This window comes from Emys orbicularis, chromosome 1 (assembly GCF_028017835.1).
Source record: "Emys orbicularis isolate rEmyOrb1 chromosome 1, rEmyOrb1.hap1, whole genome shotgun sequence".
In the NCBI taxonomy this organism is placed as follows: domain Eukaryota; kingdom Metazoa; phylum Chordata; order Testudines; family Emydidae; genus Emys; species Emys orbicularis.
The window spans coordinates 156,033,294-156,046,235 of record NC_088683.1 but is presented as its reverse complement, the minus strand read 5'-3'; the positions used below and the strand labels follow the sequence as shown (position 1 = coordinate 156,046,235).

The window sequence follows — 12,942 nt, the reverse complement described above, 5'->3', positions numbered from 1 at the left end:
AGACTCCAAAGAGAGACTGCTGAACTTGAATTAATATGCAAATTAGATACAATTAACTTAGGTTTAAACAGAGACTGGGAATGATTGGGTCATTACACTAATTGAATTTCCCCCCCCATGTTAAGTTCTCCTCACACCTTCTATAGGTCATCTCGATTATCACTTCAAAGGGTTTTTTTTTTTCTTCTGCTGCTGATAGCTCATCTCAATTGATTGGCCTCTTACAGTTGGTATGCGTACTTCCACCTTTTCATGTTCTCTGTATGTATAAATATCTTCTGTCTGTGTGTTCCATTCTATGCATCCGCAGAAGTGAGCTGTAGCCCACGAAAGCTTATGCTGAAATAAATTTGTTAGTCTCTAAGGTGCCACAAGTACTCCTGTTCTTTTTGCGGATACAGACTAACACGGCTGCTACTTTGAAAGGTGATGACTAGAGACCTGAGACGGAGAGGGGTTGCGCTTGGAGAACCTAGGAGGTGTCAGAGGTGCAGTTAGCCCCGGTAACTGTGACACGACCCATAGAAACTAAAGGCGCAGAGTGGATCTTTCAGGTCAGTCTATACATGGGCTGCCCCTCACTCATAAAGATGACCAATAGGTTGCATTTCAGAACTCCATGGGTCACTTTTGACCCATGGTCTGCACTTCAGACACCTTGGATTATCTGATGAGATTAAGGGCACCTATTCTATATTAGCTCAGTTCATAGTGTAATGAGGTGTGACGATTTGGGGAGTTGGTCTATCCATAATTAATAATTTCTGGCTGATGTGAAGTTGTTATTATGAAATTGTTGAATCATGGAATACCTCTGTATGGAGGTGGAATCCACCATTTGCTGATGTCTGTGCCAGACCAGGGACAACAAGCATTAAACCTTAAATGGTTGCCTATTCAGGTTCAAACACCTTTGGACAATGGGTTGGCTGAGGTTAGGAGAAGCTAGTCTGTCCAAGGCCTCTGAAAGGAGGGGAAGTGGAAAATCCAAAGCAGGAGCAGAACAAAGGAACCAGGTATTGATAGAGGGACATATAAACGCAAGAGTCTCACTGAGACAGTAGCAGGAAGCTTTGGGAGAGAGGAAGAGATGGACAGCCTATTTTAGCAGGGGGGTTCAGTTTAACTGTGGGACCAGCCAAGGGCAGGGAAAGTTAGCTGACCTAGAGAAAGCACCATGATTCTGAAGAGAAACCATGAACTGCAGAAGGATCCCAGATACCCCAGAGGACTTGACTCAAGCCCAGAGCAGTGAGGAGCTCTGTGTATTTCTTGAGCTACCTAGGTAAAGAGTATGGTGTTTTAGAATCCTGTGCAAAGTCCGTCTGTATGTCTGCTGGCTTTCACTATTGCATGCTCCTGAAGAGGTAAACAGTAAAACTGATGGCTCACACCTTTGGTGGGACTTCTGCAGAACATGCTGCTGCAGAGGCTTGGGGGAAATGGCATTAGTTCAAGGTCCTAGATAATTGGATTATGGGGCCCGCACTGCCAAGAGGCATCAGACATGAGGTCTGCACCTGAAGAGTCTCAAAGTCAGGGATAGTGCCTAAACTGTGCTCAGCCCTTGGAAGCTGAGGCCACATGGGATTCAGTGTTTTTGATCCCCTCAAAGCAGTCTGGTTAGTGTCCAGGGAAGAGCTCAACCAGATCTGTGACATAAGACACCTTTAATTAATATCTGAAATAAAAATTGATCACATGAAATGTAAACTTCTCTAAGATTATTTAACCTATTCTTTGAGGTCTATTTTCACACCAAGAGACATGCAAGAGTCTCATTAACAGAGATGGGGAGTTCAGCCCATACATTTGGGGTAAGAAGAGGCCCTGGGTATAGGATTTTGTTTTATTTGTTAAAGGGGCTGCACTGTGGACATATCCTTGGTCCAAAATGTAAATTTTGTAAGTGGAAAACAAATTAAAGAATGAAAAACCCCCAATATGAATAGAATTTTAAAATATTCCAATTAGAAATGTTTGTTTTGGCATTCACACATTCCTCTTTGATACTGTGAATAAAAATGACAACAATTTGTGCACCTAGAAAGTGAGTATAAATGAAAGTGAAACAGGCCAGTCTAGTTCTGCTGCTGAAGCTGAGTGAAATGTGAAAAGTTATGAAATAGTCTAAACAATTATTTGATTTTCAGCATTGTGTCAATGGCAATACATGTTATTAATAATAGAGGGAAGATTGTTTTTAAATGAATTTTATGTGGTTTCCTTTAAGTGATTTTTTCCTAGTAGAAAGCGTTGTCTGAATGACAGCCATACAGACTGTTTATCCCCAGAAAAAGTACAGCACAGGCACTGGCAGAAAAACTTCTCCCACAACACACCTTGTGTCAATGTTGCTCAGCCCTGACACAGCCTTGTCTTCACTGCTAAAAAAAAATATGTGTTTTACAATTGGAATAACTAATGTGAGTGAGCTATACCGAGGAAAAGAAATAGTGAAAACAAGGCACTTTAGTTTTATTGTGAAATAAACTAGTCAAGGTCAGCATCCTACCCTATCTGGGGTTTATATATTTTATGTAACATATATATAATATTGATGTATTTTATATTTATATAAATTTAACGTATATTAAAATATTTATATACATATATTAAATATTTATGTAAATTTATATATTTGTACAAGGATTATTGGATTCCAAGTAACTGACAGCTCTTGTCTCAGGGGTATGTGAGAAATATACGCTACTTGATTTGTTAGCAAATGTCTGTTTACTGAGAGAATGAAGTTACTATGACTGCATTACCTTGAGGGACAGCTGCAGCTTCTGTCTCAGCTCATCACTGATTGGCTCATACTGGATCAGCTGACGGATTTGTAGCACATTAGGGCATTTTAGTACAGGTGCTGGAGAGCCAGTCAGCTCTTTGGATCCTATGCACAGACCTTTCCAAATATGTGTGCCAAATGGTGGACCTGGAATCTTCCTCTGAAAACAATCAACAACGAGCAAACAGAGCATGAGATTATTTATTATACTGACATGGAAGGTTCTCAACAAGTCAGAAAGCAAGGTTGTAGAGATACTTACATGAAAATGCATCCTGCTCACAAAGCAAGAATTGCAACTTGGGCTAGATAAACTCAGAGACTGAATTTCAGGCTAGGGTGTTTCTTAGCCCAGGATCTATAGTTATGACCAAGTTCACAGGGCATCCTCTCAAGTTGTTATGCTGAAATGTAGAAACGTGTCCCAAGCCATGAAGTTTGGATCCCTCAAGGTCAGTGGTGTTTGGATTTCAGAGTTTTACTTTACAAAGGTGGGAGTAGGTGCAAAGTTTGGATCCAAATCTGATTTACCCTAATCTAATTAAGAATGTAACCAGTGAAGTTAGTGGACAGTGAATTCCTGCATGTCGCATGCTTATTACATTAACACATCCTAATCTAATTGAACCTAATCTAATCAATATTTTCTGATGAGGATGCCCTCTGGATTGTCTTAAAGAGACAGCATGGTTTTGTGGCTAAAACATGGGACTGATGAGATTAGAGTTCTGTTTCTGGCTCTGGGCTAGACTCAATGTGTGACTAGTCAACTCAACTAACATCTTTGTGCTTCAGATTTCCATCTATAAATTGGGAATAATAATATTTACCTACCTCACACAGATGTTGTGAGGTTTAATTAATTTAAGTACATAAAGTGCTTGGAAATTCTCAAATAGAAATTGATAGAGTGATGTCCTGTGTTATGCAGAGGTTAGACCACATGATCACAATGGTTTCTTATGGCTTTATAATCTATGAATCCAATCTACAAGTGCTATGTACAAATAATAAATATAATAGTTAATAATAGAGTAACATCAATGCCTAATAGCAAAACAGGGAGAAAAAAGAGTTTTGAAAGATTTATACCTCAAATGGAGGAAATGTATCCCAGTTCCTGGACTGGAGGCTAGGAGGAACAATATTGGATGATTCTCTCTTCATTACCCAGGGAGAAGTTTCAGTCAATGGACGGAGAACAGTAATACTTAGAACACCTGGGTCAAAAACATTTCAATAAAAGTAATTTTGCATCCAAATTGGATGGAGAATTTGATGAAGGGTTTTGAAATCTTCAGATGAAAGAACATATATAAATGTAAAGCATATTATTACTGGGCTGTGAAAATGAATGAAAGAATGTAATACTGATGGTTGGAGACAATACTGGATCACAATGTGGCTGCAAGATAGGTAAGTATTGGATTAGGATCACCCAACTTTGCCAAACCACAGATTGCATTTGCAACTTGCCAGGAGTCTGAGGGATACATCTAATTTGCATATTATGGAGTGCATGACCTCATCTTGAGTAAGGAGCTGCAGACCATGAAAAAACTACAGCATTGCACCATCTTGAGCTGCATATGGAACTCTTACTTAGGCTACACTTCCATATTCAATGTAAGCATTGTTGTGAGCTGCATTTTATCCTATTTTACATTTCACTTTCAGACCACAGGTAATTAATTACTTGTAATTATTACTCTCTGATGAACTCTAGCTTTTCTTTAAAAAAAACAAAAAACCTACAGGTGTCTTAATTATCAAGTCTTCAAGAGTGATGCAGTTTTCAGATCTTTCTTAAAGTTTTCCTCTCCTATGAGACCAAAAAATCCATGGTCTCATATATATATATATAACCCTATATTCTGCCTCATACGCTACATAAGAAATTTACATCACTGTGAGTTGTTCTGTCACAATGATACACTGTTCCATAAGCATATAAAAGCAGAAATGCTCCACTGTCAATATAGCAAAAATAGCCAAGTTAGTGGTGGGAAGACCCTAAAAGTTTGAAGTCTGAAGAAGCATCCTAAAATCTGGATTCTTATCTGAACCTATAGAGGCCACCACATACTTAACTATAGCCATCTTTTTAGGGGGAAGCCCAATGGTTTGCCACTCTCAGACAGAATGCTGAGGGTGATTAGCAGGCCTGCTTCCTCGTCTGGCAGTTTCATGGAACATATCCTGTCTCCCCTCCTGAACTTCCCACTTCTGCCCTCCTGGTTCTTTTGATGTGTTCCCTTCTCTTTCCCTCTTCCTCTTTCCAGTGCCAGTGGCAGTTTTACTGATGTTATTCAATTTATCTGCTGGGAAGCCATTTATTTTTAGTGGAAGCAACACTTCAAATTGTGTAAAACCTGACAGGGTGAATAGTGGGATGGTTGTTCTCAATTCCTCCCTAGATCAGCCATTGGGAGAACTGTACCCTTATGGTACTACTTCAGGGGATGGCAACCTACAGCACGCGTGCCAAACACGGCACGCAAGCTGATTTTGAGTGGCACGCTGCTGCCTGCCCCGTGAGAGGAGGAGGAGGAGGGGAGGAGGGCCCCCAGTCCCACTCAGCCCCCCCGCCCACCGCTCTCCCCTGCGGGGGCAGGAGGCAGAAGCTTGGTCCTGCAGCAGCCAAGCTTCCCCCCTCCCCCGCTTCTTCCCCCAGCGTGGTGCTTTCCTGCCCCTCCTTCTTCCCCTCCCTCTCCCTGCGCCGATCAGCTGATGGCCCTTGCGAGCGGGATGGGGAGCAGAGCAGAGCCGAGTGGCAGCGTGCTCCCTGCTCCGTAGAGGAGGCAGAGAAGAGGTAGGGACGGGGCCTTGGGGAAGGGGGTGGAACAGGGCATATCCCTTCCAGCCCCCTGCCCTGAGCCACTCAGGGCAGGGGGCTGGGAGCACCCCCACGAGCCGAGCACCCCAGCCCTCTGCCCTGAACCCCCCCCACACACCCAGCCTTCTGCCCAGCACCTCCACACACACCCCAGCCCTCTGCCCTGAACCCCCCCACACACCCAGCCTTCTGCCCTGCACCTCCCACACCCCCCAGCCCTCTGCCCTGACTCCTGAACCCCCCCACACCCAGCCTTCTGCCCTACACCCCACACACACCCCAGCCCTCTGCTCTGACCCCTGAACCCCCCCCACACCCAGCCTTCTGCCCTACACCCCCCACACACCCCAGCCACCTGCCCTGACCCCTGAACCCCCCCACACACCCAGCCTTCTGCCCTGAACCCCCCCACATCCCCACTGCCCTCTGCCCTGACCCCTGAACCCCCCCCCAGGTCTGGGGTCCCGGCTGCCGGCCCCTTGCCAGCCGGGGTCCCAGCCGCAGGCCCCGCTCAGCCTGCTGCCGGCCTAGGTGAACAGAACCCCAGGCTGGAAGTGGGCTGAGCAGTCTGGCGGTGTAAGATTAGCATTTTAATTTAATTTTAAATGAAGCTTCTTAAACATTTTGAAAACCTTGTTTACTTTACATACAACAATAGTTTAGTTATATAATATAGACTTATAGAGAGAGCCCTTCAAAAAAACGTTAAAATGTATTACTGGCACGCGAAACCTTAAATTAAAGTGAATAAATGAAGACTCGGCACACCACTTCTGAAAGGTTGCCTACCCCTGTACTACTTAAAGCAGCCATTTTGTCATCGTATTCTCCACATTAAGGGGATACCATATATGTTTCTCTATACGGCTTGTTTACAATTTATTTCTTTAGTGAAGGTCTGTCCCCTTCAGACGTTTCCCATAGCTCGTTCACTAGGACTGCTGCCAAGTTAAAGAAGTATGGGCTGGATGAATGGACTGTAAGGTGGATAGAAAGCTGGCTAGATCGTCGGGCTCAACGGGTAGTGATCAATGGCTCCATGTCTAGTTGGCAGCCAGTTTCAAGCAGAGTGCCCCAAGGGTTGGTCCTGGGGCCGGTTTTGTTTAATATCTTTATTAATGATCTGGAGGATGGAGTGGACTGCACTCTCAGCAAGTTTGCCGATGACACTAAACTAGGAGGCGTGGTAGATACACTAGAGGGTAGGGATTGGATATAGAGGGACCTAGACAAATTAGAGGATTGGGCCAAAAGAAACCTGATGAGGTTCAACAAGGACAAGTGCAGAGTCCTGCACTTAGGACGGAAGAATCCCATGCACAGCTACAGACTAGGGACCGAATGGCTAGGTAGCAGTTCTGCAGAAAAGGACCTAGGGGTCACAGTGGACGAGAAGCTGGATATGAGTCAACAGTGTGCTCTTGTTGCCAAGAAGGCTAACGGCATTTTGGGCTGTATAAGTAGGGGCATTGCCAGCAGATCGAGGGATGTGATCGTTCCCCTTTATTCGACATTGGTGAGGCCTCATCTGGAGTACTGTGTCCAGTTTTGGGCCCCACACTACAAGAAGGACGTGGAAAAATTGGAAAGAGTCCAGCGGAGGGCAACAAAAATGATTAGGGGTCTGGAGTGCATGACTTATGAGGAGAGGCTGAGGGAACTGGGATTGTTTAGTCTCCAGAAGAGAAGAATGAGGGGGGATTTGATAGCAGCCTACAACTACCTGAAGGGGGGTTCCAAAGAGGATGGAACTCGGCTGTTCTCAATGGTGGCAGATGACAGAACAAGGAGCAATGGTCTCAAGTTGCAGTGGGGGAGGTCTAGGTTGGATATTAGGAAACACTATTTCACTAGGAGGGTGGTGAAGCACTGGAATGCGTTACCTAGGGAGGTGGTGGAGTCTCCTTCCTTGGAGGTTTTTAAGGCCCGGCCTCACAAAGCCCTGGCTGGGATGATTTAGTTGGGAATTGGTCCTGCTTTGAGCAGGGGGTTGGACTAGATGATCTCCTGAGGTCCCTTCCAACCCTGATATTCTATGATTCTATGATTCTATGACTGGCACTGAATCCTGGTAATTCATTTCACACAAGCCACTCCAAGCCTTCAGAGAGTAACCACTTTCAGTTACTACCATGGACCTACAGGTAGAAAGCCCCATATGCTATTAATAATCCCTGTCTAAGTTATATCTTTCAATGTCCTTAACACCAAATGCATAGAGGGGGCTTTCCAAATAGCAAAGAGCCACCATTCGTAGTGATCATTTTACTTCACACATAGATACAGTTGGATGGTTAAACTAACAAGAGACATTTGGTGATTTCCCCCACCCCACAATAAATTCACAGTATCGATGTATTTAGTAGTTGTTTCCATTTTCATGTATATAAAAGGATAAAAGTGTACCAAATGTGTGTTAACTTCCCCCTTAATCAATCAGTCATTTAGTTGATTGACTACATACCACAGTCTTTCTATAAGTTCTTTCTTCCACACTCCCTGCCACTTTCACGTCCTGTGGAGTAGAAGCCCATGTACACTGCTACCACTGGGCAGAAATAGGATGCAGTCACCACTGTGGGACTGGCGGGGTGGCAAATTTGGAGTATGAGCACAGTGGAGAACAGCACTTTCATTTTTCCTACCTAAATAAAAGTTTTGTTTGTCCTGCTCCAACTATTTTAATTATTTCTAAACTGGGTTGGCAAAAAGGAAATGAAATATCCCTACCTGGACATTCTTGTACTGGCTCCTGCAAGACTGCAGTAGCTGGATCACCATATGCCAAAGCAAGGTATTCTTCTATGTCACTGTTCCGAAGGAGTTCAGTCCCTGAACCATCAGCATAGACAATGAAGAACCTAAACAATCACCCGTACAAATCTGATTAGTTCCAGATTACATTAGAATCACACACCTTTTTCTAGAAAAGAACATTGTGATGGCATAATGAGAAAGTGGAAGTTCAAGATGGTGGCATCAAATAACTAAACAAAGATAACTGAATAAGGAAAAGGTGAGCCTACAGATTCATAGAGTCTAAGGCCAAAAGGGACCATTATGATCATCTAGTCTGACCTCCAGTGCAGTACAGTCCATAAAATGTCCCCAAGATAATTCCTAGACCATATGATTTAGAACAACATTCAATTTTGATTTAACAATTGTCAGCGATGGAGAATCCACTATGACCTTTGGTAAATTTTTCTGTTGATTAATAACTCACCATTAAAAATGTAATCCTTATTTCCTAGCTTTAGAATTTGTTTAGCATCAACTTCTAGCCTTTGGGTATACTTTTCTCTGCTAGACTGAAGAGCCCATTATTAAATATTTGTTCCCCATGTACAGACTTACAGACTGTAATTAAATCATCCCTTAACCTTCCCTTTTTTAATAGATTGAGCTCCTTCAGTCTATCACTATAAGGCATGTTATCTAATCCTTTAATCATTCTCATAGGTCTTCTCTGAACCCTCTCCAATTTATCAACATCCTTCTTGAATTGAAGACACTAGAACTGGATACATAGCCCAGCAGGGGTCGCACCAGTGTCAAATACAGAGGTAAAATAACCTCTCTACTCCTACTCGAGATTCCCCTATTTATGGATCACAGGATCGCATTAGCTCTTTGGCCACAGCATCACACTGGGATCTCATCTTCAGCTGGTTATCATCACTCCCAAATCTTTTTCAGAGTCACTGCTTCCCACGATAGAGTCCCCCATCCTGTAAATACGGCCTACATTCTTTTGTTCCTAGATGTATTCATTTACATATAGCTGTATTAAAACACACATTGTTTGCTTGTGCCCAGTTTACCAAACTATCTAGATCGTTCTGAATCAGTGACCTGTCCTCTTAATTATTTACCACTCGCCCAATTTTTGTGTCATCTGCAAACTTTATCAGTGATGATTTTATTTTTCTTCCAGATCAGGGATAAAGATGTTAAATAGCATAGGGCCAAGAACCAATCCCCTGTGCGGTATGTTCAGTTTACCTGGGGGCATGTTCACCATATGTGACAGGAGTATGAACTTCTTTTGGTATTGGTACTAAGTATCCATCTTCCTCACCATCAGAATCAATGCTGGGAATGAACACAGATGTGCTGCCATCAGCCATGACCTATGATAGGAAACACAGAAAATCATTTGGGCTATGAAATCTTTTAAAAACAGGAATTTGCTACTAAGTCCAGATGCGAGCTAGCACAATTACAGTTCCAGCAAGTCATTGTTTTGTGCTGGGCAGCTAAATGTCCAGGATAATAGGAGTAGGAGTGGCAGAGTTAAACAAAATAAATGTTTTTGGCTAAGTATGCCATGTCAAGAATCCTAATCCTAAGTGCCAATGCATAAATAATACTCAGGGATTTTAAAGTAGACATTTGTGGCCAAATTTTCAAAGAAAAGTGTTTAAGTTCCATCTTTACAATATGCAATTGCACATACAAATGGGTACCTGCATACAAAGAATACATTTGCGGGTCAAACCAGCTAACTGCATACTTACACAAGTACTGATACACTCATGATATTATTTATTTTACTCCTGAGGGCCTTCTGCACCAAAAAATAAAAATGATGCGCCAAAAAAATAAAAATGATGCGCACAATATTTTACAATTCTTCAAATGTCCTTTGTCAAATAAATGTGGAGGCTCCAGCATGGCATTGGGGAGCACAGGCCACTGGCTGCACAGAGATTGGAGATCACTGTGCAGCTCCCCCCTGGAACACAGACTCAGTGGTGAGGCTGTATCCAACCTTGGCACAGCACAAGGACTGGGCCTGTCCCAGAAACACCCCAGGGCTCTGCCCCTCCATGCTAGGTGCACCAAGTGTGGGCAGGCAGGCTCAGTAAGGCAGGATCCAAGTGTGGAGGGGCTTGGCGTGGGGGGATCCAGGTGTGGGTTGAGAGGGTTCTGTGTGGGGCAATCTGGGGGATCCAGGTATGGGAAGGATCTGGATGCACAGGGGTTTGGTGGAGGGTTCTTGGTGCTACAGTAATGGGACTCTGCAGGGGGGTCCAGGTGAAGGTGGTTGGGGCTCAGTGGAGAGGTCTGCATATGTGGGGGATAGAGCTCGGCAGAGAGGATCTGGATGTGTGTGGCTCTGTGGGGGGTCCAGATGCTAAGGGAGTGGGGCTCAGTGGGGTGAGGATCCAGGTGTGGGTGGCTCATCGAGGTGGACCAGGTGCAGGGGGAATGGGTCTCATTGGGGGACTTCTGAGTGCCTGGGCGGGGAGGGTCTGGGTGTGAGGGGGTCTGGATGCATGCAGGTTGGGCGGACGGGGGAGCAGCTCTCTGTACAGGGATCCCTCCCCCTGCAGCTGCGGAGTGATGGGTGCAGGACGCGCGTGTGTGTGTGTGTGTGTGTGTGTGTGTGTGTGTGTGTGTGTAGATTGCAGAGCTTCCTGCAGTTGGGGGAGAAATCTGGGGGTGGGTCTGACCTGGTCCCTGATGCCATGCAGGGGCAGAGGAAGTCTCATCCTCCCAAGCCCAGCTGGGACTAGCAGCTGAGCCCAGCGCAGGGTAGGAGCCATCATTCAGGTCTTCCCCAGTCCCATCCCCTGCCCCACAATGATTTACCTCTATGCTGGCTGTCCTGGCACCCGAAACATACTGCTGGGGAGAGTTGCATGACCACTCTTGTGACTTCCCTTTGCTTCCCCTCAGAAAGTCATTTTTCTGCAGGGAAGCAAAGAAATCTGCAGGGGACATAAATTCTGCGCATGCACAGTCGCACAGAATTCCCCCAGGAGTATTATTTGCATTTTCATGAAAATATATAGTGAGCATAATGTAGACATCTACTTTCCAAAATGTAGTTCCTGATAACCCCATGATAATAATGATTAGGATTTCTAATTAAATTATTAAATAATTAAAACATACATGCAGTAAATAAGTGCTGGGGCCACACATTGAACTATGAAAATAAAATAAATTATTGCATAGCTGCTCATTTAATGAGCACTGTCCAGCTTGTGCATTGAATGAGCCTGTTAAAAAAACAGTATGTGATCATGTAATTAAAGACTGTACCATAATGCATACACCCATGGGTGATTGTGATGGAGTACAAACCTTGCACTGGAAAGGAAGGGGTTAAAGCACTACTCTTGAGCCAGGCAGCCCCACCCCACAGCACCTGCAAAACCTGCACAGGCTGGAGGAGGAGCTTAAAAAGGGGAGCAGAGTAGCTCAGTGGGAGGCAGATAGTGGAGGTGAATTGACCTGCATTCTGAGCTTCTGGGAAGAAGCATCACAGGAGTTCTTGCTGTCTGAGGCGGACTACAGAGACCTGACCAAGTCTACAAAGAAGGGACCAGTGACTCTATGAAGGTTGAGACTGTATCTTTGTGTTTAAGTTATTTACTTTACCCTGGGGAAAGAGAGGGGACTGGCAGGAAGTGATCCAGAGAGTAAGCCATATAGTCTCCCAAGGTGCAGGACTTAGCTGCCTACCATTGAGCCCTGGATCACAGCCCAGTGGTGAGGGTGGGCCTGAGCTCCCCTACCAACCCCTAAAGAGGGACAACCCTAGGCAGGGAACATAGATGTAGGGAGACCCTGAAAGTATGACGGTCTGGACCACAAGACCCTGACCCCAGGGGAAAGCCCTGAATCCCTTGCTGAGTTCTGAAAACTTCCCCATTATCAGACTCTTTATATGTACTTGAAAGTGTGACCTGGCTGGAGGGCTGTGTCATGGAGCGGACAGACCACCACGGGCAGAGCGGTAGTAAGAAAGTGGAACACCTGGGAGGAAGACAACCTGCCACATCCCCGCCTGAGTCCTAGGCGGCACTGGCAGTGAGTGTTCCCCTTCACAAGGCTGAATTAAGCTAGCAAAGGAACCTAGGAAAATGAAAGCTGGTTGTAAACCTAACTACAGGAACTCCTCACTTAAAGTCGTCCCGGTTAACGTTGTTTCGTTGTTACGTTGCTGATCAATTAGGGAACATGCTCGTTTAAAGTTGTGCAATGCTCCCTTCTAACGTCGTTTGGCAGCCGCCTGCTTTGTCTACTGCTTGCAGGAAGAGCAGCCCCTTGCAGCTAGCTGGTGGGGGCTTGTAACCAAGGTGGACTGGCAGCCCCCTATCAGCTCCCCCTATCAGCTCCCCGCTCCCCTAAGTTCCCTGTGCAGCAGCTGCCTGCAGTTCAGCTCTATCCCTCCCCCGACTGCCATGTGCTGCTCCTGCCCTCTGCCTTGGAGCTGCTCCCCAAGACTCCTGCTTGCTGTGCCGGGGGGGGTGAGGGAAGGAAGAGGGGGGCTAATGTCAGGGTGTCCCCCTCCCCC

At 45.1% G+C, this 12,942-nt stretch overlaps 1 protein-coding gene across 1 annotated transcript in view; it reads right to left on the bottom strand.

The window, feature by feature from the left end:
• SPAG17 (sperm associated antigen 17) overlaps positions 1 to 12,942 on the bottom strand; it is a 276,008-nt gene that overhangs the window by 40,195 nt on the left and 222,871 nt on the right. The window contains exons 33-36 of the mRNA XM_065399127.1: positions 9,636 to 9,763; positions 8,361 to 8,491; positions 3,887 to 4,014; positions 2,772 to 2,954 (exon numbers count right to left, since the gene is read on the bottom strand). Coding sequence (XP_065255199.1) covers positions 2,772 to 2,954; positions 3,887 to 4,014; positions 8,361 to 8,491; positions 9,636 to 9,763 — 570 coding nt within the window. The remainder of the gene's footprint in view (positions 1 to 2,771; positions 2,955 to 3,886; positions 4,015 to 8,360; positions 8,492 to 9,635; positions 9,764 to 12,942) is intronic.